The 27,719-nt window shown below is 56.9% G+C and overlaps 1 protein-coding gene across 1 annotated transcript; it reads left to right on the top strand.

Moving 5' to 3' along the window:
- FIGNL2 (fidgetin like 2) lies at positions 1–26,222 on the top strand. The gene is made up of 2 exons (XM_032876746.1): positions 1–196; positions 24,209–26,222. Exon 2 carries the CDS (start codon positions 24,220–24,222, stop codon positions 26,188–26,190), a length of 1,971 nt encoding a protein of 656 aa, XP_032732637.1. The 5' UTR covers positions 1–196; positions 24,209–24,219; the 3' UTR covers positions 26,191–26,222.
- Positions 26,223–27,719: the final 1,497 nt, after the last annotated feature.

The raw sequence follows: 27,719 nt of genomic DNA on the forward strand, positions 1-27,719 counted from the left end.
TTGTCCGGCCACCCCCACTGCCCAGTCCCGCTCCCGGCCGCGGCGGCCGCAGCAGCCGCAGCAGTAGCGGCTCCAGGATGGTGAGCGCCGCTGGCCCCCAACCCTGGCCTGTCGCCCCCGGCCCGCGCCCGGGTCCCGGGGCCGGACGCCCCCACAGGCCGCGCACACTCACCTAGGACCCGGCCGGGATGCGGAGGTATGGGGCCGCGGGCCCGGGCGGGGGCAGGCACGGGAGCGCGCGGGCGGGCAGGGGTCAGGGGGTGGTGACCGTTCGGTCGGGGTGTCCGGAGCTTTGTCCGCGGGCGCGGGGCAGTGTGAGGGCCGGAGAGGGCGGGGGCTGCGGGGCGCGGGGTTCAACTAGGCGGGGGTCGAAGGGCAAGGCCAGCCGGAGACCCGGGCGGGTGCGTGGGAGCCGAGGGTCACTTCCCGGGGGGAGGGGGACGGCGGACAAGGAGATCTCGTCTCCGCCGCCGACGGGCACCCTTTTCTACGCCCGCTTTGGTGCGCAGGTTGCAGCAATAGCGAGCGGCCGGCTCTGGGGGGAGCCTGCGGGATTGGGGGGTGGGGAGCCGGGATCTGCGGGTTCGGGTCCCCGAAGGATCCAGTGTCCGGAGCCCGAGGGCCGGCCCGCAGGCCCCTCCCACTCCGTCAGGTCTTTGTCCAGCGGCCCCTGTGTGTGTGGGAGGGGGTGGGGGCTGGGTTCCTGGCCCGGAGATTCCCCAGCATCGTGACGGGGCAGTGACAGGAGACCGAGGCCACTTCGGGCCCTGTGCCCCTAACGCCCACCCCCTTCCTTTCTTCTCTTCTGGCCCGGGAGAGCGTAGCCCCACCTTAGAGTCAGGGCGTTGCAAGAAGCTGCACTTACCTCCGCCCGTGGGTCACAGGCTACAAGGGAGACCCTCGGAGCTCTCCGCTCTCTAGAGAGCGCCCCTTAAACTTGCACACTCCCAGAGCCCTCTCAGTCTACGCAGAGATTCCCTTGGTAGGAACCCGCTCTGTCGAGGGTCCTCCGCTGAAGGGTGGGCGCATAGTAGGTGTTTAGCAAAGGTGGGCCCCCTTCCCCGGCGCCTGCGGTCCCCGAGCCGCTCCCGGGCAGAGGAGGCCTGGGAAGGGTCTGCGCGCGGAGAGCGCGAGCGGCCTGGAGCCTGCGCCCAGCGGCGGCCCGGAGCGCAGGGGTGGGTGGACGGGTGGGTGGGCTGTTAAAGGGACGGTCACTAAATCAGGATTAGGCCGTGGGGCTGTCAGGCTGCCTGGCCCTGTCTCCATGGATACCTAATTTGGAGGAGAATAGAGGACGGAAGAATGTTTGTGTTGTGGTCCGCACGGGCTGCCGCGGCTGAGCGGGCTCTTGCCCGGGGCCAGGCAGTGGGGAGCCGGGCTCTGGTTCCAGGCCCACTCTGGGCGTCTGCGGGCGGGGGTTGGGGGGTATTTCTCCGTTCTCGGGGCCCAGAGCCTTCCCCGTGCAGTCTTTGGAGCGGGCCGGATGGTGCCACCGTCCAAAGACCCCTGACCTGCCCTGGGAGCCCCAGCCTGAACCTCCTGTGCACCCTCCTGGAAACGGCCGCGCTGAGGTTCCTCAGAGCACCCCCATCCCCGGGCCCCCTGGCCGGGAGCAGCTGCTGTTCACCGCCGAGCCTTGGCCCCAGAGCACCCACTCCCTGGGCAGCTAGCGGCTGCAGCGCGGCCGGGACCCAGCCGCGGTGAGCGGACTCCGCGGCGGCGTAGCGGCGGACAGGGGGCGGGGCACGACTTCCTGGGGTGGGCGAGAAAGGGGCGGGGCTTGCCGGCTGGCTGCGCTGGACGCGGTGACAGGCCTCGTAAATCCCCCTTTCCCATATTTAACACCATTTCATTTATTTCCACTCGAATCTGTTGGTGTCCGCAGCAGCAACCCCAGAGAGGAGCGACCCTCGCCCGGGCTGTAATGCCTTCTGGGGGAAAGTCCTCTTGGGCCAAAGGGAATTTAGCTGTGTAGGGCGGTGGACTTGTTTCATGTGAGTCCCAGATAACCCGAATTCCTCAGGGGAACCTCCGTCTCCCCAGGAGAAGAAGTGGGGGCTGAGAGGCACAGGGCCTCTGAGGCCCTGCGGAATTCTCTGGCCGTGGTCTAAGAGTGGTCTGGGCTGAGGATCACGGGGATGGACAATTCCAGTACACAGACTGGAGGGGGTTTAGGGAGAGGGACCGGACCAGACCAGAATGTGTTGTTCCAAGAGCCCTCTCCTGCCTTCCTCCTGGTCATCCGTGGCTACAGCTCTTTTAGGGAGCAAGGCTCCCTTCCCCTCGCTGCCTGGGCTGTAGCTTTGTTGCTGAGATCTCAGACTCCACGCAATTTCACGCCTCTCTGCCTTTGCTCATGCTGTCCCCTCAGCCAAATGCCTTCCCCATTGTCCCTGTCTTTCCACCAACTCATTCTTCAAGGCCCAGCTCGGATGCCATACTTCCTCCGTGTGGCCTCCCCAGAGCCCCCGGCTCCTGCACTTGCTGTTCCCGCCATGTTCTCCTAGTCCTGCACCTGTGCCTCCTTCCGCCTTTGTGGCTGAGTCCACGCTAGGCTTTTCCTCCGGGAGGACAGGGATGGAGCCTATCCTTCCCTGCACCCTGCCCACCCTGGACCCGGGACGGAGTATGGCACCTTGTGGGTGCTCCAGGAATATTTGTTGGCTGAATGTGAGGGGGTCGGTCAGGACAGCCAGCAAAGCATGGAATTCGGCCTCTTTCAGGCAGGTAGCTGCTGCACTCCTGGGTGGGTGGAGACCCCTGGGTGGGTCTCCTCCTCCTCCTCCTCATTACTGACCCTCCCCCACCCCCCAAGTTGGGAAGGACTTTGCCCCTTCCTTTCCCCACAGACCAGCATTCTTTCCCGGCCATTATCATCCTGTTAAACAGAGAGGCCAGTCAGGATCCATATGGATCACATTAACAATTGCTTATTATCTGGGCCCGGACTAACCCCCCCTCTCCACCCCCAGCTCCTACTGCTGTAGTTGTTGGACCCTTAGGAGCCCAGCCTCCCCGCCTCTCCCTCCCCCTTCCACTGGTTGTCCTGGGAGGGCAGGGGACAGGCTGGTCTCTCTCACCCTCCCTGTGCCTTTTAGCAGAACTTAGCTTCTTCTTGACTTGGCTGGCAGTTAACCACTCCTTTCCCCAATTTAATGAAAACCAGGTTCCCCACAGATGTGTGGCTCAGGGAGGTTTGAGAGCTGCAGCAGGGAGAGGTGGACCTAAGATCTGGGCGCACCTGTGGTCCACAGCACTGACGCCCCCACCTTCCAGTGGACCGACGCTGTGTGCAGGGGCGAGCCACACTAGACTGACCACTGGGTGTTCTGGGGTCTTCGGCCATCTGAGCCTTGGGCCGGCCCTGCTCCCAGGAGAGACCTTGCAAGGCACTGGGTCCCAAGCCTTCTGCTGCAAAGAATCGAGAAAGCTGAGTTTCCTGGAGCAGCAGCTGGGGAGGCCTTGAAGGATGGGGAGTGGGTTTCTGTTTAAACACATATAGCCCAAGAGCATTAGGGATAGAAGGGGGCTTCCAGATTGCCCATAACTTCTGATTTACAGGCTCTGCAGAGGGGCTGATGAAAGCCTTTCCCCGAACGATGCCTTCCATCAATTGACCCCAGCCTTTGCATTCTGCCTTTGAGGGTTCTTGGGCCCCCTGAAGCCCACTGGGACCCTGCATCCAGAAGCCCTCCCCTAGTCCAGGCCCCTTCTCATGCGCAAAGGGCTGAGGCGGGCCGGCAGCCCAGGACTCCGGACTTCCACCCTCCGTGCCGTCTCCGTGGCCTTATTCCTGGAAGGGGGACAGCCCAGCCTGAGCCAGGGGACCGGGGTGGCCATTGAGGTGCTGGGCCAGCCTTCAACTGGGAGGGGTTCACACTCCCTGGGTTGGGGTGAGGGCTGGTCTTCTCATTTCTGAGTGCATTGCTTGGAGAGAAGATGTTCAGGGATTTTGTTTTGTTTTAGAGGCTACTTGTCCCCAGGAACAAGGTTGAGTGGCAAGGAAGTCTAGCTCTTTTCTGAGCATTTTCCTAAGTATCTTGAATCCTGGAGAATATTTAAGTAGCACGTATTAAACACTGTATATCTCACTGGGGAGGTGGGACTAAGAATGGTGCCCAAGTACATGTGATTGTGGTGATTAAATGAGGCAATAGCTCAGAGCTGGAAGCCCCAAGTTCCAGTCTGGAATGACTGACTATGTGCTGTGAGGACTGGTCAGAAATGCAGGTGACAAGGCTCCAGGCTGTGATTGTTGTTGAAGCTGGCATTTCACCACTTGTTCCACCAAAGAGAGGGGAATGCATGGGAGCTACCCAGGGGCCTTGCTCTCTTTTCCTTTCCTACTGAGGAGTGGGCAGTATCAGACTTTGCAGTCCATCTTGGGCCCTGGAGGTGGGGTGGAGGGTTCTCAGGGAATGGGAGAACTGGGCTGTAGGCATGGGCCAGCCTCCATAGCTCCATAGGGCTGTGATCCGAACCCCATTTTATTTTGTTAGTTTTTAATTAAAACATTTTTTGAAGATTTTTTTTTATTGGAGAGAGAGAGAGAGAGAGAGCAGGAGTTGGGGGGGGAGGGATAGAGGTCAGAGGGAGCAGCAGAACCCCCGCAGAGCGGGGATCCCGATGTGGGGCTCCATCCCAGGACCCCAAGATCATGATCTGAGCTGAAACCAGATGTTTAACCCACTGAGCCACCCAGGAGCCCCAGTTTTTAATTAAAAAAAAAAAAATTTAAGTCAGCTCTATGCCCAAAGCGGGTCTGGAACTCACAACCCCAGGATCAAGAGAGTCACATGCTCTACTGACTAAGCCAGCCAGGTGCCCCAACCCGACCCCATTTAATAATGACCAGCCCTGGCCCCCACCCTAGGGGCCAAGCCCTGGGCTGCAGTGAACACACACTAGGTATAATTGCCTTGGACAAGTCACTCTGTTTGGGTCTCAGTTTCTCATCTGTAAGATGGGGATAAGAACTACAGAGTTTGTAGAAGACAGAGGCCCTGGTCTGAAATAGCGTGTCTCTTTGTCTCTGAAGTACATGCCTGCCTCTGGTGACCCTCTCAGTAACTCAGAACCCAGGGACTCTGGAGAACCACCTCCCACGTGGGAGCAAGAAGAAAAAAAGGGTGCGTGTGTGAGATAGTTCTGGGCCGTTTCTGAAGCTCCTTCCAAAGCAGAGTCAGGGCAGAGAGCGGGGCTCAGGAGGTAGGCAAGAGGAGAGCCAGTCTGGTGACCTCAGGAATCTGGGAGGTGGAAGCCTGAACAACCCTTAGCTTCCCACACGGCCAAAGAGGCCCAGAGCACGCAGCACCTCGCATGAAGCACGGCGTGTGTGTGGCACCCTTGGCAAGGCCCTGCACGGGGCCCTGGGAGTGCCGTCCGGGCAGCTGTCCATCCAGCAACCACGATTTTCTGACTTGGGCCGACCTTCCATGAGCTTATGAGACCGCTGGGCACCAGAGATGAGGCAGAGGGGGACACAGGATGCTCTCAGAACTGCTTTCCTTGTACTCTCTGTGTAGATGGGGGCCTGTAACAGCGGAGCGACCTGCTCAGGGCTGGAGACACGGGACTCAGGGACAGCAGGGCTCTGGCATCACCGGTGGGGTCTCAAGGGGACTGTGTTCTCCTGGGGGAGGCTGTTCAGAGATGACCAGAGACCCCGGTTCATTGGGAATTAGGAGGAAGCTGGGCGAGTCACCCCCCTGCTGCTGACTGGCCTGTTGGGCTCTTAGACGCTCAAGAGTCTGCAGTGACTGGTTCTTCTTTCTAGGTCAGTGGGGAAAGAAAACTGGGGGGATTCAGGTTACGATGAAGAAAGACAACGGGGAAAAAAAAGAAAGGTGGCTGATCGACACTGCATCCGCCACCCCCACTCCCTGCCACATCCATCACGTGTCTGCCTGTTTCTTTGGGGGCAAAGGGGCTCCCTGGAAACACTGACCATGGGAGGAAGTCACCCCTTCCACCCAGCTCAGCAAGCAGCATTCCTTAGCGGCCTGACCCTCACTCTTCCTTTCTCAGATGGATGTGTCCCATGTGGGGTGGCCATTCCTAGGTCACATCTTCCATCCTGGAGCCCTCTTCAGGCTGGAGTTTTATCTATCTATCTATCATCTATCTATCTATCTATCTAAAGATTTTATTTATTTCTTTGAGAGAGAGAGTGTGTGCACGCATGAGCATGAATTGCGGGGAGGGGGGGAGAGAGGGAGAGGTAGGCTCCCCGCTGAGCAGGGAGCCTGATGTGGGACTCGATCCAGGGACCCTGAGATCATGAACCAAGCTGAAGGCAGACGCTCAATGGACCGAGCCACCCAGGAGCCCCAAGGCTGGAGTTTTGGGGTGTGGGCCCCTTGTTAGAAAAGATGGAGGCACCTCAGTGGGGTGGGGAATGCAGCTGGAGGATGGGGGTGGGGTGACCAGGAGTTCCGTTGGGTTTGTGGTGCCAATTAGACACGCACTTGGGGATGATCCAGAAAACCTGCAGAGAGGAGGGAGGAGCCCCTCGGCCTGCCTGGAGTGCCCCTCTCAGTAGATACAGCATCTCATGCTGACCGTCTCTACTGATGGGGAGCTCGTCACTTCCAGAGACAACCCACACGTTCAGACAGCTGCTGACATGTAGCCAAACATCCTTCATGGAGGGGTCACCTCTTTTGAGGAGGGTGGTGAGGCAGAGCTGCACAGCATGCCCCCCGACGTTCAGATATTTGGAGATAGGGGTTCTCAAGAGTCTTTCTTGCGTGACCGCTCCCCCGGCCCCTCCCTGGATGCCCTGCTCCTCCTCTCTGATCACTCAGCAGGCATGATTGCTGGGGGACCGCGGGCAGGGGGGTCAGGCCTGCAAGGATGCCTTTGGTCCTGTGAGAATCACTTTGGAATGTGCTAACTCTGGGGTCTGTGGCTGAGTTGGGGGGGCATCGAAGGAAGAGGGCTAAAGGGAACGGGAGGTTGATGAGGATGGTAGGTATCAACAGACACCTCCATTTTCTTAGCTGTTAAATGGGAACAATAACATTTGCTTCTGACCTGAGGGGCCCAAGAGCAGCTGGAACCAGAAATCCCTGGTGGGTGTCATCGTGCACTAGCTCCGTGACTTACTAAGTTGACTGTGCCTCGGTGTACAGATGTACCCACTTCCTAGGGTTGTTGTGGGGCTTCACTGAACTAATGTGTAGAAATCCCTGAGAAAGGTGCTTGGTGCTTGTGCTGGGATCCCATCCAGGAGCAGAGAGACAGAAGGAATTGTCATGGTAGTTTGGTGTTTGCCTAGCTCCCTCTGCCCAGTTTCTCTTTCTCTCTCTGTTCCTGTGGCCCTGCAGGTGTGGGGGGCCACCCCCTTGAGGATGGCCCTGCCCACTCACGCCCAGGTAGACCGGCCAGGCTGCATAGTTGGAGTTACTCAGCTCAGCAACCCCAGGGCTGGGAATAGCGTAGGTGGGGGCAGGGGCGGCCACGGGGGAAGCCTGGGTGGGCTGCCTGAGCCTGCTCCCCCCCGCCCGGCCCTCTGCTCAGGGCTGGTTCTTTCTCCCACCCACCCCCATGCACAGGGAGGAGGGCATATTTGGGGCCAAGAAACATAGGATCACCCAGTCTTTAAAGCTTAAACTTTTTGAAGGTCACATGTCTCTCAAACTGACCCAAGTCAACCTTGGATCTTACACCTGGCTGCGGGAGGGGTGGTTGGGCTGGAGAGGAGGTTCTGTCTAGTCTTTTGGGCTGAGGCCTGTGGTCCATGACCCACGAGGAGTTGATGATGGAGCTGTATTCCAGTGTTCTTAATTTCTTTTGTAGCCTCATATATTTTTTTAAATTTCATTTTCGCCTCCAGCTTTATTGAAGTATGATTGACAAGTAAGTAGTTCCATATATTTTTATCTTAGGCACTAAAAAAGTAGTTTTGAACAGACCACAGGTTTACTAGACTATAAAATGGGCCTACGACTGGGGCGCCTGGCTGGCTCAGCCAGTAGAGCTTGCAACGCTTGATCTTGGGGTCATGAGTTCAAGCCCCATGTTGGGCATAGAGCTTACTTAAAAAATAAAAATTCTTTTTAAAGGGGCCTGTGATTGAACACTGGTCAAGAGCCCTGACCTCATCCTCTACCCCACACCCACACAGGGCCCAATTCCCAGATACAGCCCCATAGGGATACAGATCCTGGGAGGGTCTCATCCAACCCCTGCGCCACGGCCTCCTCCACAGAGCACAGGCTTGATGTGTCGGAGTGTCCACACATCGAGGCCCCCCCAAGCCTTGTGCGTACGTCACTGGCACTGTCTCTATATTGTGGGGAGAAGCCGGGTGCCTCAGAGAGGGCTTGACTCTGGCTAGGGGAAAGTGCAGGGTTCAACTGCAAATTGTTGTGCTTAAGCAAATAATCTTTATTTTTTAAATTTTACTTTATTTTTTTAAATATTTGATTTATTTATTTGACAGAGAGAGATTGCAAGAGAGAGAGAGAGAGAGAGAACACAAGCAAGGGGAGTGGCAGAGGGAGAAGGAGGCTTCTCGCTGAGCAGGGAGCCTATGCGGAGCTGGATCCTAGAACCCTGGGACCACGACCCGAGCCAAAGGCAGATGCTTAACAACTGAGCCACCCAGGTGCCCCAAAGCAAATAATCTTTAAAAGGAAGAATTATTTAGGGGCACCTGGATGGTTTAGTTGGTTAAGCATCTGCCTTTGGCTCAGGTTACCATCTCTGGGTCTTGGGGTTGAGCCCCACTTCAGCTCCCTGCTCAGTGGGGAGCCTGCTTCTCCCTTTCCCTCTGCCCCTCCCCCCTGCTCATGCTGTCTCTCCCAAAAAGATAAAGTCTTTAATTTATTTTTAATTTATTTTTTAAAAAGATTTTATTTATTTATTTGAGAGAAAGAGAGAGGGTGAACGAGCCCGATGAGGGCTTGATCCTGGGACTCCAGGATCATGACCTGAGCCAAAGGCAGATGCTTAACTGACTGAGCCACCCCGGAGCCCCTAGATAAAATCTTTTAAAAAAAGAAAAGAAATAGAATTATCTGGAACAGGTACTTAACTATAGAAACTTCAAAGGCCCTACTCTTCCCACTGCCATTGTACCAGAGAAGGTTTTCTGGGTAGAGGCCTTTGGGAGGGAGAGGACAGGGTAGGCAGGGAGCAGATAGGCCGCTGGAACTGTCCTGCAAAGGCCCAGGGACAGGGGTTTCTGAGCATGGAGGGAGTGAGAAGCCCGCTTTAACTGGTGGTATGAACTCTAAATAAGGTCTTTGAGTGGCAGGATGGAGGTGCAGAGGACTTGCTAGAGGAACCCAACAAGGAGCCAGCAACAGCAGCAGAGTGATATAAGAGTGTGGGAGCACCCCTGCTGCAGAACTGGGGGAGAGGGTGTTCTGGAACCAGAAGGAGCAAAGGCCTGAAAGTGTGAGGGCATATTGCCCAGAGAATGGACTGATATGGTTGGAGGGGCGAGAAGGGGCTGGAAGGGCAGGGCCTGAGGCTGGGAGGAAGGACAAACGGGTCCACGTCTGGCACTAGGCTGGGGGGTTTGGCACGCACTCTGAAGTCAGCAGAGGGTTGAGTCTGTTTCAGATGGAAGGAAGCCCCTGAGCGGCCATCCAGAAGAAAGTTTAGAAGGAGAGGGCAGGGAGTCCAAACGTGGGGCCAGCCGTGGTGGATGTGAGAGCTGCGTGTCATTTCAAACAGTGTCTGGGGGACTCCGTTGCCAGCTAGATGGGAGGCGGCTGTGAGGGGCAGAGCGGTATGGGAACCCCAGGGTTTCCAGCTGGATGAATGGATTCTGGAAGGAGAAGGCAGAGATGTTTTCTCTTGGTGTGTCAAGTCTGAGGTCTTGGTGGGTATCTATGAGGCCCTAAGGAATCTCACCCAGATTCTTCAATCTCCCCCTAAGAGACTTAGGGGTCATGAAAAGTGTGGCTCAGGTTGAAGTTGGGTCTGGTGTAGGGGGCTCTCAGGAGGGACCTGAAGAGGCAGGTAACCTTGCCTGGGGCAGTTTCTAAGTGGTGGCTGTGGGGTAGGGGTAGGGTGTATAGGGGCAGGGCCTTGGGGGTCCTCCCTCTATGGGCCAAAGCTGCCCCAGGACACAGGTCACAGGGTCCCAAGGTCAGGCTTGGATGGCGTGGGAAGCTGTGGTGGTTTCAGTGATGGTGAGCTCAGTTCCCCAAAGCCTCTGCAGACCCCCTGGAAGGTCAGGCAGGGCCAGGACGGGGTGCTCTCCACTCTGGGCACAGCTGGCAGCTTGGGGATTGCACTGCTGTCCTTGGACTCCCTCAAGCTCACTGGGTTGTTTTGGGTCCCAGAGAGCATCTCTCCCCTACCCCACTCTTCCAGCCTGAAGCGTCTAGCCAGTCCTCTTAAGAGCCAAGTCAGAGAGTGCCCTAGGGTCCTGCCCCAGGTCCTTGCCCCCTTCTAGCAAGTCTTAAAAGTCCCACCCTCCGGCGAGCCCAGTGAGGGAGATGCTGGGTGGGCTCCCCCAAACCCCCCATGCCACTTTCACACCAGAGGGACAGAGATGGACCCTTGTCCCACATCGCAGAGAGGGACTCCCTCCTGCACCATGGGAGCCATAGGGGGAGGCAGGACCGTGACCTCCAGACAGACACCCTGGGCTTACTAGGGTGGGTGCAGAGTCCCTGCCCCAGGTCAGTCTCTCAGGCTGGCTTTCAGACACCTGCTCCACTCAAGGTGCTCGTGGGTCCAGGCTGCATCCCAGGGTCCCTGGGAGCAGCCATGAAGGTGAGGGAGGGCGAGGAAGGGAAGGAGTGTGTCCCGGGGTGGAGCCCACTGGTGGGGCCGAAGAACGTCATGGAGACCTAGCCTGGCCGGGAGTGCAGTGACCTCTGGGAGATAGCCTGACCTTCAGAAGCCTCTGGAAAGTGGGGGATAGGGCGACCCCTCCCTCCCTTTCTCCAGTTCACTGTGCCCAGGAGTTGAAGTCCATACCTAATGACTCCAAGGTGGCTCAAGTTGTGACAAGAGGGCAATGCAGAGTGGGCTGCCCTGCCCTCACCTCCATCCCCTGCCCTAAAACCTCGCCCCGAAATGTGTGGAACACGTGTACCTCCCCAGCACAGCTCATCTCAGTCATGCAGGAGGCAGAAGCCAGTCAACCTTGCTCACCTTCCCAAGGGGTGAGTGGCTGATGGCCTGGCAACTCCCAGAGGTGCGTGGTTTAAAAGAGGACGTCTGTGAACCAGAATGGTATTCGGGTGCTGAAATTCCAGGCAGCCTTAACGAAGTGAAGCGAACACAATTTAGGCAGGTGAAGACAAATTGTGTTTCTTTCTGGGGAAGAGGCAAAGGGTAGCCATAGGCTAGTTCTACTTGGTGTCCCCAGGGAGATGGGTTACCCCCACCCCACCCCCATGCTGTGTTCCCAGCTTAGGAGAGGGGAGGGGGGAGGTGGTGGTAGGAAGGGCTCCCAGCCTGCCCCAGGGGCTACAGACAGCATCAGAAGTAGGGCCAAGAGGAAACATGGAGGGGCTGCTGGAAAGAAGGGGGTGGGGAGGAGAGCCTCAGAGCTGGAAAAGTGATTAGCAGCTCCGAGGAAACCGGAGCCAGCCCTGGCAGCCCTGAGGGCAGCACAGGGAGAAGAAGCTGTTACTCACAGAGGGCAGACCAAGATGGCCGCCTGGCCAGCCACCTCCCCCAAAGGCCGCCAGATCACAGCAGGGACAGGCAGGTCCGCAGGCCCAGGAGATGGATGCCCCCCTCAAGGAGATTGGGGGTGGGACTGAAGCTGCAGATAACGCGTAGGGAGCCTGTGTCCTGGGTCCAGCTCCAGGCTCCCCAGTACCTTCTGCAAGAGTGGGGGCAGCCCAGCAGCAACACCCCCAACCTCCTGGGGTAGTAGATGTGCTGTTTGATCAGTGAGTGTGTAATTTGGGATTTTATGGATCGCTTATTCACTGCTGGAGCTGGGGCCCCCAAATTCCTCTGTGCCCCAGAATGCTTAATCTACTCCTGAGCTTTCCCCTGGGAGGGGAAGGAGGAAAGCTCCCCACAGGCCCCCATCCCTCCTGCTGTGTCTCCTCCCAAGGCCCCAGGCTTTGTCATTGCGGGCTGAGCGGTTCAAATGTGCTAATACACTCCCTGGGGGCCCCTGGCCAGTGGGACTTACCCTTCGGTGCTGTGATTGGTCAGAGAGACCATGCGAGGGGGGGGGGGTCATGGCAGCAGCTGGGAGTGTGTATGTGTGTGTGTGTGTGTGTGCACGCGCGCGCCCGCACGCCTGTTTGAGGGGAGAGGGTTGAGGGGGTGTCCATCCTGCTCAGACCACTGGGCAGAGACAAAGGATCTTCATCTAGCCTGGGCAGAGGATTAAGTCCAGAACAAGCTACCTGTCAGGCTGGTTGGGGAGCCCACCTGTCCATCTTTACATCCTCTTACTACTTCTTGGCATGGTGGGGACTTACTCCGCATGTTCTGAATGGCTGGATGGATGAGTGACCACATGAGTGACTGCATTTTTAACTGGGGCCGCGCCTGCTGGAATAATCCAGCACCTACAGACTCCTGAACCTCCCCCTAAGATTCCTGAGTATCCTCCCCCTTCCCTGAAATTTGCTCTAGGCCAGGCCTGGCAGACACAGGCCGGACATGAGGGACTGTCCAGGCCTCGGGGGACACAGCTGTGACCCCCAGATTCTGTTGCCATTTGAGAGTGCTTTCACTGTGGTCACGTTTCCTGCAGCCGGCCCCCATCTGTCCTTGGGATTTGGTGAGGATGAGGATGGTGGGGGTAGGGGAGGGGTGTTGAGCAGCTGAGGGGGGTGGGAAGGAAGCGCAGCCCCGCAGGGCCAGATGACAGACTGTCCTGTCCTACCATCCTCTTCTTTTCAGCCTGCCCCTCCTCTCCTGCCTTGAGGTTGAGGGCAGCGGGCCAGGCTGGGCTGGTGGGGAGGGGGTGGTCCAGCTAGTCTGCAGAAGCTGGAGCCCTGCCTGGCAAGAAAACTTCCTAGGAGCCCTAAGGAAAGGACTCTTGAGTCCCAGCGAAGTTTACCTAGAGACCCCAGGAAGGGAGGCTCCATTCAAGTTCAAGAGAAAGCTTCGGAGCTAGAAGAGGAAGCTTCTAGCTGCAGTGGGCGGCACCCTGGCAGAATGGAGCCCTGGCTGGGGTTAGAGCAGCTCTGTCCAATAGAACTTTCTGTGATGTTGGGAATGTTCCGTGTCTGCGCTGTTCCAAACCGCAGCCACCACCACATGGGACTGCGGGGCACTTAGAGGGTGGCAGGTGCCCTGGAGAAACCGAACTTTTAATCGAACTTTCATAATACGTTTTTATTTTTAGTAATTGGGAAATAATAATAAATGATTTACATTTTAAAATCATTTGTACATTTTAATGAACTTGAATTTGAATAGCCACCTGTGGCTAGCGGCTATGATGTGACAGCCCTGGACTCCAGGCTCTGTTCAGGCCCTGAAGCCAAGCTCTTGGGTGCAGATCCCTTCCTGGCTGAGTGAGCCTTGGGGAGGGCTCCTTTGGGCATGAGAGACTCTCTCTCCCCAACCTGCCAGGCCTCCACAGTCCCAGGGTGGATCCCATGCAGTTAGGGAATCGTCTGCTCCTGGGCATGGCTGTACTGCCCTTAAGAGGTCCTGGGACAAGAGGGGGCCAAACCAACAGACCGCCTGACAGATCAGCAGCCCAGGGTGGGAAAGAAGTGGCTGTATAGAGCTCTATCCTTTGAGACATCTTCAGAACTTTCTTGGGGGTGTCAGTCCTAGAAGGCTTCCTGGAAGAGGAAGCTGTGGGGCAATCTTGAGCTGGCCCTGAGCAATGAGCCAGGAATGGATGGAAAGGCTATGCCTGGAAGCCCCATGTCTGGTGCCCAGGCACCTTGGCGAAAGCTGGGGTCGGAAGGGTCAGCAGGATGGGCTGAAGAGTCCCAGTTTCCCCTCTTACTAGCTGTTATAACCTTGAGAGAATCACTCCCCCTCTCTGAGCCTCCATTTTATCTTCTGTAAAATGGGGAGAATATGCCTGTCTGGCAGGGAAGATGTGAGAGTGAAACCAAATGATAGCCCGTGGAAGTTCTCTGCAAACACGAGAAGGCTGGGAGAAAGGCATGGGTTCTCTTCAAGGGTGCTGCACCCCTGGACTGGCCTCTCCAGAAGACAACAGATGGTCACAGCTTGTCTGTGGCCCTGACCGCGGACACAGGCAGGGATTTCTGCACTCTCCCCTCCCCCCCAGTGCGTGTGCACACATACACACACACACACACACACACACACAGCACAGATGGGGGCTGCTTGGCCAGACCTCCCCACCCCCCCAGGCTGACCTCCTCCTGTTTGGCATTTGACATATGAGGAGTCCAGGGCCAGAGCACGCCCCCCACACACCTCCCACCCCAGAGAGGGGCCAGACTGGTGGGGAGGCCTCACTACCTCCAGGAAGCAGGATCCCAAGGGTCCTAATCTCTTTGCCATGTGTCCAGTGGCCTTTGATGGGAATTCCAGCGCCCCTTTTGTCCTCTCCCAGAGGCCTAACAAGGGGAAGAAAGAAGTAGGGGGATTTAAAAAAAAAAAAAAAAAGGCCAGGTGGGGGTCCCTGGGGGCTGGGCTGGGTGCCCTTCAAGTCCAGCCAGATCAGGGCTAGATCTGGTTTCTGCTGGTGTCCACAGACACAAACTGCCCCTCCAGACACCCTTCCCCATGCACTCCTGAGGGAACCCCCTGGCTCTGCCTCTTGCCACCCCCACTATCTCATGTGGGCTCACATTTAGTCACCCTTTTTTTATTTGGACACAGAGGCAATTTCCAGACTCTTGGCCCCTCTGTCGGCCCAGGCATCCATCCATCCGTTCTACAGTCTATTAGAAGTTTACTGTGTGCCAGGCACTGTCCTAGGTGCTTGGGATAGGATGGGGAGCAAAACCAGAGGATGGAAGAGGAGGAAACAGGCAACTTTTAAACCTTTGTTTCCCAGACCTCATGGAACTTTCTAGAGTTGGTACTAGATGGTAAAGCAACCCGTACGCAGATGATGATGAGTGCTCCAGAGAGCTACAGGTGGAGGGGCCGGTGCGTGGTGAAGCCCTGAGGCTGTGAGTGCGGACTGGTGGGGGAAAGAGTGCGGCCACCGTGGGGAGGGAACCTGCCTGCTATGCTGGAGTAAGAGGCCCCTGTGGCCTGAGGGGGGGCAGACTGGGGGGGAATGCAGGCAAAAATAAGTGTTTAATAGACTGTAGAATGGCAAGAGAGCTACGGGGAAGCAGATCATTAGGACCTGGTAGGCCACTATGAGGACGCTGGCTTTTTTTTTTTTTTTAATGTATTTATTTATTTAAGTCATCTCTATACCCAGCGTGGGGCTCAAACTTACCACCCCGAGACTTACCACCCTAAGATCAAGAGTCTCATGCTCCACTGACTGAGCCAGCCAGGCTCCTGGGATCTTGACTTTTTTTTTTTTTTTTAAGATTTTATTTATTTTGTGAGAGAGAGAGAGAGAGAGAGCACATGTGTACGAGAGGGGGTATGGTCAGTAGGAGAGGAAGAGGAAGAACCTCAAGCAGACTCTGCTGATCCTTGGAGCCTGACACAGGGCTGGATCCCAGTACCCTGAGATTATGACCTCAGCCAAAATCAAGAGTTGGTTGCCTGACCGGCTGAGCCAGCCATGTGCCCCAGGACATTGGCTTTTACTCTGAGAACAGAGAGTGGGAGACAAGGGTGGAAATGGGAGGTGGGACAGGAGGCTGCTGTAAGCATCCAGCTAAGAGACAGTTGCATTCTGGATAGATTTTGAAGTCAGGGCCAGCCTGATTTGCTGGCAAGAGGTATGGGGTTCCAAGAGTTTCTGGCCTGAGCAATGAGGAAGAATGAAGCTGCCATTTCCTGAGATGCGGAAGATGGGGGTGGGGGGTTAGGGGGTGGAACAGGATTGAGTGAGGAAGGCAGAGGTTTGATTTTGGGGCATGTCATTATACCAATTAAAAATTCCGCTGGAGGGGCACCTGGGTCGTTGGGCATCTGCCTTCTGCTCAGGCCATGATCCCAGGGTGCTGGGATCGAGCCCTGCATCAGGCTCCCTGCTCGGTGGGAAACATGCTTCTCCTCCCTCTTCCACTCCCCCCGCTTGTGTTCCCTCTCTTTCTGTGTCTCTCTTTGTCGAATAAATAAATGAAATCTTTAAAATAAGTAAGTAAATATATATATAAATATATATATATATATATATTTATATATTTGGATGGAGATGTTGGGAAGAAGGTTGAATGTGCCAGTGGGGAGTGCAGGGGAGACTTCTAGGCTGGAGAATCGTGTTTAGGAATCCTCAGTGTTATGGTCTCCAGTCAAGGGCGCAAGACTGGATGGAATTAATGTGGAGAGAAGGCTCAGAGAACAGAGCCTCCTGGGCTCTCCAAGTCGTGGAGGGTCGGTGGTGAAAGGGGCAGTAAAGGGAGCTGAGGAGGAGGGGGCAGTGGGCTGCCCAGTAAAGAAGTTTCAGGGAGTGTGATGGGCTGAGGCTCACGTTGCCAAGCCGAGGGCTGACCACCGGTTTAATGAGGAGGACGTGTGCGCAGGCACCTGCGTTTCTGGGTGTGAGAGCCTGGTGGGAGGGGGTGCAAGAGAGGGCTGAAAGGGGAGAACCAGAAATAGGAGCACAGGCAACTTTTCACCTGCTTCGGTTTTGTTCTGGCAATAGGAAGCAGAGAGCTATGAGATGTAGCTGGAGGGGGATCAAGAGATTCGTGTGAGCTTTTGGCTCCCCCCTAGAATGGGAGAAATACCAGTATGTTTGTGTGATGAGAAGGATCACTAGCAGGAGAACGGGCCATGCAGAAAAGGGGAGAATGGAGGGAACCCTGGCCTGGAGCGTTGAAAGGGGATGGAATCAGCAGCGAGGAGGAGGAAAGTCCTCTGTTCCTGCTGCCAAGATGGACCTAGTCCAGTTCGCCCAAGAGAGCAAAGCATCCTTAGGACTGGAGTGGCCAGGGAGGTGGCATGGAAGAGGCGGGCCCCGCATGGCCCTGAAGGATGGGAGAGGGCTGGTTGGCAGAGGGAAGGCATTTCTGATGGGCGGAACTGTGCGAGCAACCCTCTGGAGGTCCAAATGAGCAGAGCTGGGTTTTTTTCTAGATTTCTTCAGGCCCTGTGGATGGAGAGGAAATCTGGCTTGCACTAAGGGGTCGGAGGGATCAGGGAAGTCTGTGATGTTCACAGATAGTAAATAGAGAGGACAAGCAACTTGCCCTGAGACACGAAGGGAATCACCCCAACAGGAACACCCGTCTGTCCTGACCATTGCCACTCCTCCAACCCATGGCATGCACCCCAGTCCTTAACTTTTCTTTCTTTTCTTTCCTTTTCTTTTCTAGTAGGCTCCACGTCCAGTGTGGGGGCAGTGCAGGGCTTCAACCCACGACCCTGAGATCAAGACCTGAGCCCAGATCAAGAGTCAGACGCTCAACTGACTGAGCCATCCAGCTGCCCCCAGTCCTCCTCTTGTCCATGGCCCTTCCCTCGCCCTTGCCAGTTACAAATTCTTTACCATTCTTCAGTCTAGGATTGAGTCTGGGGACAGGGAGGGAGAGTTCAGATCTTAAGAGCTGTTCCCAGCTCCCCAGTTTACATCCTTGCCTGACCACAGCCTGTGGAGGCAGGAAAAGCACCTGCCAGAGGGAGGAGGCCCCTTCGCATCCTGAATCTCCTCCCTCAAACTTAGTGTTGTGGTCTGTAAATACCGTCTACTTAGGTGGGAGCTTGTGGGCAGTGAGGAGGGCTGACCTGGATATGCCAGTGCTCCCTGCTCAGCTCGGGTCCTCCTCACTCCTCCTCACTGGCCTCAAGTCTCTGGGCTCTCCAGCCTCGGACACACATTTTAGGTGCTGCAGTGATCCCCCCCACCCAAATGCAGCCTCCCCTGACTCTGAACTACCAGAATACCTTCTTTCCTTTTCTCTTTTCCTCCCTCCCTCCTGCTTGTACCTTCTCTCTCCTGTTCAAGGACAGAACCCCCAAGGATGGGTCTCAGTCTGATCCAGTTCCGTGTCACTAACCGCAGTCGGGCACATCAGTGTCCTGAGAGTGTCTGCCGGCTGCTGGGCAACAAGACAGCGCCCCCGCAGAGAATGGCATCTCACCACAGGAAATCCTGCCGTCACCCCTCTGGTCTCCGGCTCATTCCCTAAACATTTATTGAGCCCTGCCCATGCTAGGCTCTGTGCCAGGTCCCAGGGGGTCCCCCAGGCAGGGTTCTGGGGGTCCAGCCGTGTTGAGGTCTGCTCTCTGGCCTACACTAGGACAGAGCCTGCTGTGTGGTGGATGCAAGGCTGTAGCAGGGGACCAGTCCTCGGCTCCTCTCAACACCCCTCCCTCTCCTCTCCTCTCCTCTCCTCTCCTCTCCTCTCCTCTCCCAGTAACAGGGGTTGGCACGAGGGGGCAGGGCCCACTGGACAGGGTGAGGTGGGGGTAGGGGGGGAGTGGACAGCCCTGTTCGAGCTCTGCCAGGCGGCCAGAGACCCTCAGGGCACCAGTTGTAAGCAGCAGACAAAAAGCCTGGGACAAAAGGGCTGTGGGAGCCGTGGTGAATAGATTAATGAGATTTCCATAGGCGGCCGACAATGGGATTCTCCACTCTGGCCCCTTTGTCCCGGGCTGAGATAAAGAAGCTTGCCCAGGAGGGCGGCCTTGCCCCTTCTCCACTCAGGTCTGCAGCCACCACGCAGCTGCCCCTCCCCTGTGCTGCCCCCAGCCCTGGGCGTGGGTAATGGCATTCAGAATCTGAGAATTTCTGTAAGATCCAGAAGGAGTGTTCGGGACCTCCTTAAGGAGTTGGAGGCGGGTGCTGGCCCTGCATGCTTGGGATCCCCTCCCGCTGCATCTTGTATAAAATTGACTGGAAAAGGTTCCTAGAGAGAGAAGTTGGCTGCCCACCACCTGAATCCACTGTCCTTTGACTCCTGAAGAAACTGAGGCTTGGAGAGGTTAGGGTCTTGCCTGCAGTCACTGTGACTGCAGAGGGGGTCTATGGCCCTGGGACTCTGGAGCAGGGGTGGAGAGGGAGTGCCTACAGGCCTGTGTGAGGGGAAAACATCCTCCCCACCTGTCTTTCCCCCATCCTCACACTCCACGGCCACGTGCCCCACTTCTGACAGCATATGTGGGGGTTTCCACAGGTCAACCAGCTCTGTCCCACCAGCTGGGGGTCCTACCAATCGAACTCAGTATCTGCCCACAGGTAGCATCAGATCCCATAGGGTAAGGGCTCAGTCCCACAAAACTGCCCCAGTGCACATGCTGATCAACTGTCCAGGCTGCTGCCTGTGCTTCTGATCGATGGCTAAAACTCCATCACCCCCTCCTTGGGTTTGATTAATTTGTCAGAGGGGCTCACAGAGCTCAAGAAACCAGTTTACTTACTAGATCACCGGGTTATTCTAAAAGGGTGCAACTCGGGAATGGCCAGATGGAAGAGATGCACACGGCAAGGTGCGTGGAGCTTCTGGGCCCTTCAGCATGTCCACATGTTTGCCAACCCCAGAGCTCTCCAAACCCTTTTGGGGTTTTGTGTTGGCTTCATTACATAACCGTGATTAAGTCACTGGGTATTGGTGATTGAGTTCAACCTCTACCCCTCTCCCTTGGGTGTGGGGGGGTATGGGGTGTGACTGAAAATTCCAACCCTTTAGTCAAGGCTGGTTCCTCTGGCAACCAGCCTCCATCCTTAAATTATAGGGGCTTTTCCAAAAATCACCGCTTTAACATAAGCTCAGGTGCAGTGGAAAGGGCTTATTGTGAATAACCCACCCACTTCACCTTTGTGGTTGCAAAGCAGTTTCAGGGACTGAGGACAAGAGACCAAAGGGAAAGATGCCCCCATTGCTCTTACCCTTAGGACATTTTAAGGGTTTGGGGAGCTGTGAGCCAGGAAGAGCGAACAAAGACTAAATGTGTTTCTTATAAATCACACTCTCCCAGCCTGTGTCGGGCCCAATGCACCGAGTGTCCTGGGCACTGCCGACAGGGACGGAAACAGGTGCGCCGAGTGTTTTGGGCGTTTGTGAAGACAGATCACTTCTGTCATCCATCCTGGAAGACTTCCTAAAAACAAGGGTGGAGTGTTGTTTACTCACCCTTCCATCCAGTAACTCTTGCCATTACTATTCGTCACCTGTGAGCTCGAAGGCTGTGCTCTGTGGATGGAGTCAAGTGGAGTTCCAGCCTCCTACGTGTGGGAGGGCCCTTGGCTTTCATGGGTCTGCAGAGAAAGAGCTTCATCAGGACCCTGACCTTGCTTCCCAAACAGTGCAGCTGTAGAGAATTGTTTTTTTCTCCAGGGTCTTCCCCAGACCCAGGGAAAGTCGAAGACTTAAGTAAAGACCAGTCTGGGGGCCTTGCCTCGCCCTCCTTAGCTGATGCGGGCACTGGAGTATGGCCTATAAAGTGGGGAGGAGGCCCCCTCCGGGTGCAGGATGCTGAATGGCAGGAGCCTGTGGGCCGTAAGTGGCCTGGGGATGTGGGCAGGGAGACAGCACGGTCTTCCCCTGTCCTCGCCTGCCCCAGGCCTGCATGTCTGGAAGGGAGAGAAGGCGAGGCCATGGTGGGCATGGGTGTGTCAGGAGCACCCAGCTAAGGCGGCACCGCAAGCTTGAGATGAGCATGAGTGCACACGCACACATGCACGCATGTGGCCTGCAGCTGTGCACATCTGCACAGTGCGTGTTCCCAGCAGTGGGGGCATGCGGGCGGCTGTGTCCTCAGGTTCATGTAGGCCCACATCCTCAGCCTATGTGCAGGTCAGGCAACTTCCCCTCCTGCCCTCTCCTGCAAACTTCTGTCCTCTCCTTTTCCTTGGGTTGGTTGCTTGAGCCTGCTCCTGTGGCAGCTTGGTTGTGGCCAGACCTTTGTTCTTTGCCTTGGAAGGGGCGAGAGGAAGTCTCCAGATGCAGTCTATGTGACAAGTTCAGTAGAACTTGCTGACCTGGTCCCCCACTCCCCAGTGAGTGGTCTAAAGGACCTATAGCAGAAGCCACGGGGAGAAGGTGCAGAGAGATGGGCTCATAGCTAGTGGGGGGACTAGGAGGGTCTAGGAGGTCTTTTCAGAGGTGGGAAAGAATTGAGCTTGCTGTGGGGAGGGAAGTAGGACATAATAGGGGGTTGGAATAGTTAATGGATGGGGCAAGGTCCCAGCCTGGACTGGACTGGGGTCAAGGGCTGGGGTGGATGGCCCCGCAGGTCTACTGGGCTGCAAAGCAGATATAGATAAGGGTGAAACAGAAGGCCAGAAGTGAGGGAGCTGTGCCCCTGGCTAAAATGGGCAGCGAATTACCTGGAATGGAAGGGCCAGCATCTGAGGGATGGAGGGGAGACCGAGTGGGCAGCATGAGCTTCCAAGGACAGGGCCCCTTGAGGGAGCGGCTGGGAGTTGCCTGAAAGGGGCTAATCCCGGAGTAGGAGAGCGGGCCTGAGGTTGGGCTTTATGTTTGGAGAGAGCCCAGTGGCCACAGCAGGAGCTGAGTGCTAGGGGCAAGGAGGATACCACGTGACAGAGACGAGGGGGAGCAGAGGGTCTGGCAGGGGCTGAGGAAGTATGTGGGTAAGACCAGATCCAGAGCTTTCTTTGTGTCCTTCTGGGAGGGGTCACACTTTTTTCCCAGCATGCTAAGGGGAAGTATGATCAAAATCAAATCTCTCTTCTCCATATTAAGGAGCCAAAGCACAGATAATAGTAAATAGAAAAAACAAAACAGGTTTGGGGTCCATGCCACAACACAGTATTTACATTTGTAGAACTTTTTTTTTTTTTTTTTAGATTTATTTGCGAGAGAGAGAGAGAGAGAGAATGAGTACTGGGTGGGGGAGAGGGAAAGCGAATCTCAAGCAGACTGCCACTGAGTGTAGAGAGCAACGTGGGGCCTAGTCTCAAGACCCTGAGATCATGACCCAAGCCGAAATCAAGAATCAGGTACTCCGCATCTGTAGAACTCTGATGTTACCTCACAGAAACCGGCAAACTAGGACCACTTGTGGTTTCCGAAGTCCTGGGAAATTAACCCCCGGTGACTCTAGGTAATGCCTTTGTTCTTTGGAGACCCCCCTCAGCATGAGCTGGAGAGCTGCATACCCGCCCTCCACAGACCTCACACTCCGGTCTCTTGTCTCTGCTCTGAACCTCTTGCCCCTGGTGGCCAGGATCACCTCTCAGGTGGAGATGAAACCTCAAAGAACGCTACTTCCCTTTTTAGCTTTAGTGTCTATGTGGCTCATGCCCTCCTTAGGGCAGTGGAGATGAGAATACAGTTTTATGTTCAAAGAGTGTCCCCTCCCACTGGCAGCAGGTCACAGCCATAGGAGGTGTCAGGTCAACAGAGGTGGTGCTGTCAACAAGCTGCTGCGTGAGGACAACTGTGGAGAACCCCAGAAGCCACTTGATCTGCTGCCTCTTCTGCCACTCCCCCCATACACACCCACTTCCAAGGCTCCAGTGACCCAGCATTTCTTAGCACTCCCGCCAGGCTCGCAATGTCTGGTCATGCAGGTTGCACACTGAACATGAGCCCTTCTAAAGGGGGACGATTTACCCCACGGATGCGGTAGATTTTAAGATTTATTGTGACAGTTTTCCAGAAGGTGGCAGTAAAGGGTCTTGAAGGAATAGGGAGGGCGTGGGAGCTAACACAGCCCTGGCTTTCTGAACGGCCTGCGTTGGAACCTGCTGGCCGGGCCCCCGCCCAACTTGGCCCCTCACCTTTCAAGGTCCGGTAAAGACACCACCTCCCTGCTGAGCTCTTCTCAAGCAGACAGGGCACATTTCCCTGAGCTCCAGAGCCTCTGGCACACCCTTCTATGTTACCACTTCACAAACGATGTTGTCTGCCTGTCCCTTCCACCTGTCTAAACCATCGTATTGCCTTTCAGTCTGCCCCCTTGCCTAGCACAACGCTTACTATTTGCTTAATAAAAATTTGAAGAAAGAATATTAACCCTGTGAGTTTAACGTATCTTACCAAAAGCTTAGGTTTGAGAAATAATCATTTGCAAAAACCCTCTCTGGCAAGCCATGGGCCCATTTAGTCTTTGAGATTTAATCCTCAGAGCGGGCCAACCCATCCATGTGCCTGCAAAAGTGTTGTTCCCCAAACCCTGAATCCCTTTTACCAGCGTTTGGCTTATGCCTTGGCTGGTGCTCAAGGCTAGTGTAAGAAACTTCTGTGGAACGTTTCTGCCATGTTTCTGGCATGGCTGTCTTAAGAGGTCATGGTTCATTACATCTCACAGGACTGCTTCCTGAAGTTTATAGAAAAAAGTTCCAAGATTTCTACACCAGGAATATTTTGCTTCTTTTGAGTAGGGTGGTGTTTTTTATTCTGCAAAGTGAGTTATGTGGTTTCTGGGAAGCTCGCAAACAAATCTGTGACCCACTTTCTACTCACTTTCCCCATCTTCTCCGGAATAGGATTTGTCTCTTCTAAATCGCGGTTCTGTATTGTGGTGAAACACATCCGGGGCACACAGCCAGCATGTGCAGATGGGGGTCTGGAACCCAGGTGCTCTGACTTCACCAGGCAGAGACTGAAAGGAACTAGGTGGACTGAAGTGAATGCTTCTGGGTCAGTCCCTGGAGTTTCCCAGGGACCACGCGGCACTGCCCCCACACACTGGAGTCTCTGACTTCAGGCCTAAAGGGGCCCCTGGAATCTTGGGGAGGGCTGCAGGGAATAGTTTAGGTAGGACTATCAAACTCCAGGGCCATTCATCTTTCTGCAAACCTAGTATCTCTAATGCCTAGCACAGGGTGGGTGTGCAGCAAACAGGCCTTACTGAAGGAGCCCCACCTGCATTTGACTATTTCTGGGGGCAGGGTGCCTCACTCATCGTGGACCCCTTAACTACATTAGGTCTGAAAGCAGGGACCAGGTGTTGTAGAGGGCAGGGCTTGTGTGGCTGGGACAAAATCATCATCGAATTGCCTCTTGAGGTGAAGTCAGGGTCAAACATATCGTTTCCAGACCTCTCTAAGGAAAGTATTTTCACACAGTTTTAATCCTGGGACATGCTGGCCAAGGCAAGTACTGTATTAGTGGTGCCTGCAGAGGGGAGGCCCTGGAGGGTGGCACGGGGGTGGTGGATGGTGGCAACTAGCCTGGGCCAAGCTGCCATCTAAGCTGCCTGGGGCTGGTGGCTGGTGGCTGGTGGGCCCTGAAAGGCCCTGCACGACCCCTCTAGCCGCCTCTCCCCGTCTCGCCCACAGCTCTGTCGAAGATGCACTGGACACCGGAACACGCCCAGCCCCTCAACCAGTGGCCAGAGCAGCACCTGGATGTCTCCTCCACTACCCCGTCGCCAGCCCACAAGTTGGAGCTGCCCCCGGGAGGTCGCCAGCGCTGCCACTATGCTTGGGCACACGACGACATCTCTGCCCTCACAGCCTCCAACCTCCTCAAGCGCTACGCAGAGAAGTACTCAGGGGTCCTGGACTCACCCTACGAGCGCCCAGCGCTGGGCGGCTATGGCGACGCCGCCTTCCTCAACGGCGCCAAGGGGGACCCCGAGCCCTGGCCAGGGCCGGAACCTCCCTACCCCTTGGCCTCCCTCCACGAGGGCCTCCAGGGAACCAAGTCCGGTAGCGGGGGCGGCTCCGGGGGCCTCGGGGGCTCCCCGGTTTTAGCCGGGAACCTGCCTGAACCCCTCTATGCCGGTAACGCGTGCGGAGGCCCATCGGTGGCGCCCGAGTATGGGGCGGGCTACGGCGGGGGGTACCTGGCCCCCGGCTACTGCGCGCAGACCGGCACCGCGCTGCCCCCGCCGCCCCCCGCCGCGCTCCTGCAGCCTCCGCCTCCGCCGGGCTACGGCCCCTCTGGGCCTTTGTACAACTACCCCGCGGGGGGCTATGCGGCGCAGCCGGGCTACGGGGCCCTCCCGCCGCCGCCCGCCCCGCCGCCGGCCCCCTACCTGACCTCCGGCCTAGCGGCGCCCACGCCACTGCCCGCGCCCGCACCGCCCCGGCCGGCGCCCACCTCCTACGGATTCCAGGCTGCCGAGGCCGGTGTGTCGCTGAAGCGCAAGGCGGCCGACGAGGGCGCAGAGGGCCGCTACCGCAAGTACATCTACGAGCCCGCCAAGGCCCCGGCGGCCGACGGCGCCTCCTTCCCCAACACGGACAACGGCGAGTGTCGGGGTAACGGGTTCCGGCCGAAGCCTCCGGGGGCCGCGGAGGAGGCGTCGGGCAAGTACGGTGGCGGCGTCCCCCTGAAGGTCCTGGGCTCCCCCGTCTATGGCCCGCAACTCGAGCCCTTTGAAAAGTTCCCGGAGCGCGCCCCGGCGCCGGCTCCCCGCGGGGGCTTCGCGGTGCCGTCGGGAGAGCCCCCTAAAGGCTTGGACCCGGGGGCCCTGGAGCTGGTGACAAGCAAGATGCTAGACTGCGGGCCACCGGTGCAGTGGGCAGACGTGGCGGGCCAGGGCGCGCTCAAGGCGGCGCTGGAGGAGGAGTTGGTGTGGCCCCTGCTCAGGCCGCCCGCCTACCCCGGCAGCCCGCGTCCGCCGCGGACCGTGCTGCTCTTCGGGCCGCGGGGCGCGGGCAAAGCGCTGCTGGGCCGCTGTCTAGCCACGCAGTTGGGCGCCACGCTTTTGCGCCTGCGCGGAACTACGCTGGCCGCGCCAGGCGCCGCCGAGGGCGCGCACCTCCTCCAGGCCGCCTTCGCGGCTGCGCGCTGCCGCCCGCCCTCTGTGCTTCTCATAAGCGAGCTGGACGCGCTGCTCCCGGCTCGGGACGACGGCGTCGCCGCTGCGGCAGGCGCCCTGCAGGCGCCGCTCCTGGCTTGTCTGGACGGCGGCTGCGGCGCAGGGGCCGACGGCGTGCTGGTCGTGGGCACCACCTCGCGGCCCGCGGCTCTGGACGAGGCCACCCGGCGGCGCTTCGCTCTCCGCTTCTACGTGGCGCTGCCCGACGGGCCAGCCCGCGGGCAGATCCTGCAGCGGGCGCTGGTCCAGCATGGCTGCGCGCTGAACGAGCGGGAGCTCGCGGCCCTGGTGCAGGGCACCCAGGGCTTCTCCGGGGGCGAGCTGGGGCAGCTGTGCCAGCAGGCAGCGGCCGGGGCGGGCCTCCCCGGGCTGCAGCGGCCCCTCTCCTACAAGGACTTGGAGGCAGCGCTAGCCAAGGTGGGCCCTAGGGCCTCCCCCAAGGACCTGGACTCGTACGTGGAATGGGACAAAATGTACGGCTCCGGACACTGACCGCGCGCCCTGAGGCCGTGGGAGCAGCCGCCCCTCTCTCCCCGCCCCTCCGGTCGGGAGGTTGTCTTTAGCCAAACCCGGCTGGGAGGGGGCCGGAGTGATGAAAGTGGGCTGGGGGGGTGGAGGGGCTGCCGGTGGATTTTTTTTTTTTTTTTTTCGTGGGAAGGAAAATTATTCTGCTAGGCAGATAGATGCCATATGCGCTGTGTACTCAGGTTTTTCCTATTTATTGTGGACGGGAAACTCGCCATCTCCGCCCAGCCGACGGGCAGACCCGGGATGGGCTGGCACCCGGGGCCTAAAGAACTCCTGCTCACTGGCCACAATCCTTTTGTCTCCTCTCTCTCTTAGGTGCTCCCTCCTTCCCCATCTTTCTCTGTATTAGCGTAGTTTTGTCACTGACCTCCTCATATGCTGGCCCTGTTTCTCTTTTGCTCCTCCTTCCCCTATCTCTCCATCTATCACCCTCTGTGCTTCTGTCCCTCCCTTGCTTTCCAGCCTGTTTCTCTTGGTCCCTCTCATTCAAAAGAAAGCAGTGTTCCTTTGCAGGAGATCTGGAAGTCCAGGGGCTGAGGTGGAGAGGGTAGGGAGTTCCCTCCCACCCCAATATCCCTCACCCAGCTGTATCCTTGGGTCTTAGGGGGGAGGGCAAGCAAAAAAAAAAAAAGAAAGAAAAAAAAAAGAAAAAAAAAACACCCAAAGAAGGGTTTTTGTTTGTTTTTGAGGGGGAAATCCCAGAAATGTAGCTTGTTTAATATTTTAGGCCTCTTATTTTTGTAAGATGTGTAGAATTTGCTGTTTGTTGTTTTATTTTGACAACTCAGGAAGAAACTGACCTCAGAAAGAATGTTAGACTTTGGCTGCTCTCCTGCGTGTTCCCTGCCCCCAACCCCTCCCCAGGGAGCAAATTCTCCCAGGAGACTCAAAAAGTGAGGTGGGAAGGGGAGAGGAAGACCCAGAGCCACACCTGAAACCCCTGCTCTTCCTGGGACAGAAGCGGAATGTATTTCTAGGGCTTCCTCCCCAGGTCCAAGGTTGTAGCCAGGGGTGTGGGGGAGTGGGTTGTGGGATTTGAGAAGAGGTAGGTCCTGCTGCTCTCCCCCCTGAGCCCAACCCCCAAGCTTAGTGTTAGCTGTTTAGTGTTATCCAGAGGGATGCCCCTTGCCCCCTTTCCTGCCCCGGGAAAGAGAGGGCCCAGATGGGAGGGTGACCTAGGCAGGAAGTCCCCAGAGAGCTCATCTCACCTAGCCTTTCACAGGCAGAGGTCTTCTATAACTTACCTTAGGAGGATTCCCTTGGGAGAGAAGACAGTGTGGCCACTAGTCTGGCGGGGCACAAAACTGACTACAGACTCCGCTTCCCGGTGTGTTGGGAGGCTCCAAGGAGGAGTGAGCACCGGTTAGAAGAATGTGCCTCTCCCATTATCCTAGGGTCCTAGGTTGGGAGCTTCAGGGGCTGTGAGAGTGTGAAGGAGATGGGTAGACTGTTTTTCCCTGAAGTGGGGGGTTTATTTTCAGTCCCACCCAAAC

Source organism: Lontra canadensis, unplaced genomic scaffold (genome assembly GCF_010015895.1).
Source record: "Lontra canadensis isolate GAN:19392208 unplaced genomic scaffold, GSC_riverotter_1.0 scaffold59, whole genome shotgun sequence".
Classification (NCBI taxonomy): Eukaryota; Metazoa; Chordata; class Mammalia; order Carnivora; family Mustelidae; genus Lontra; species Lontra canadensis.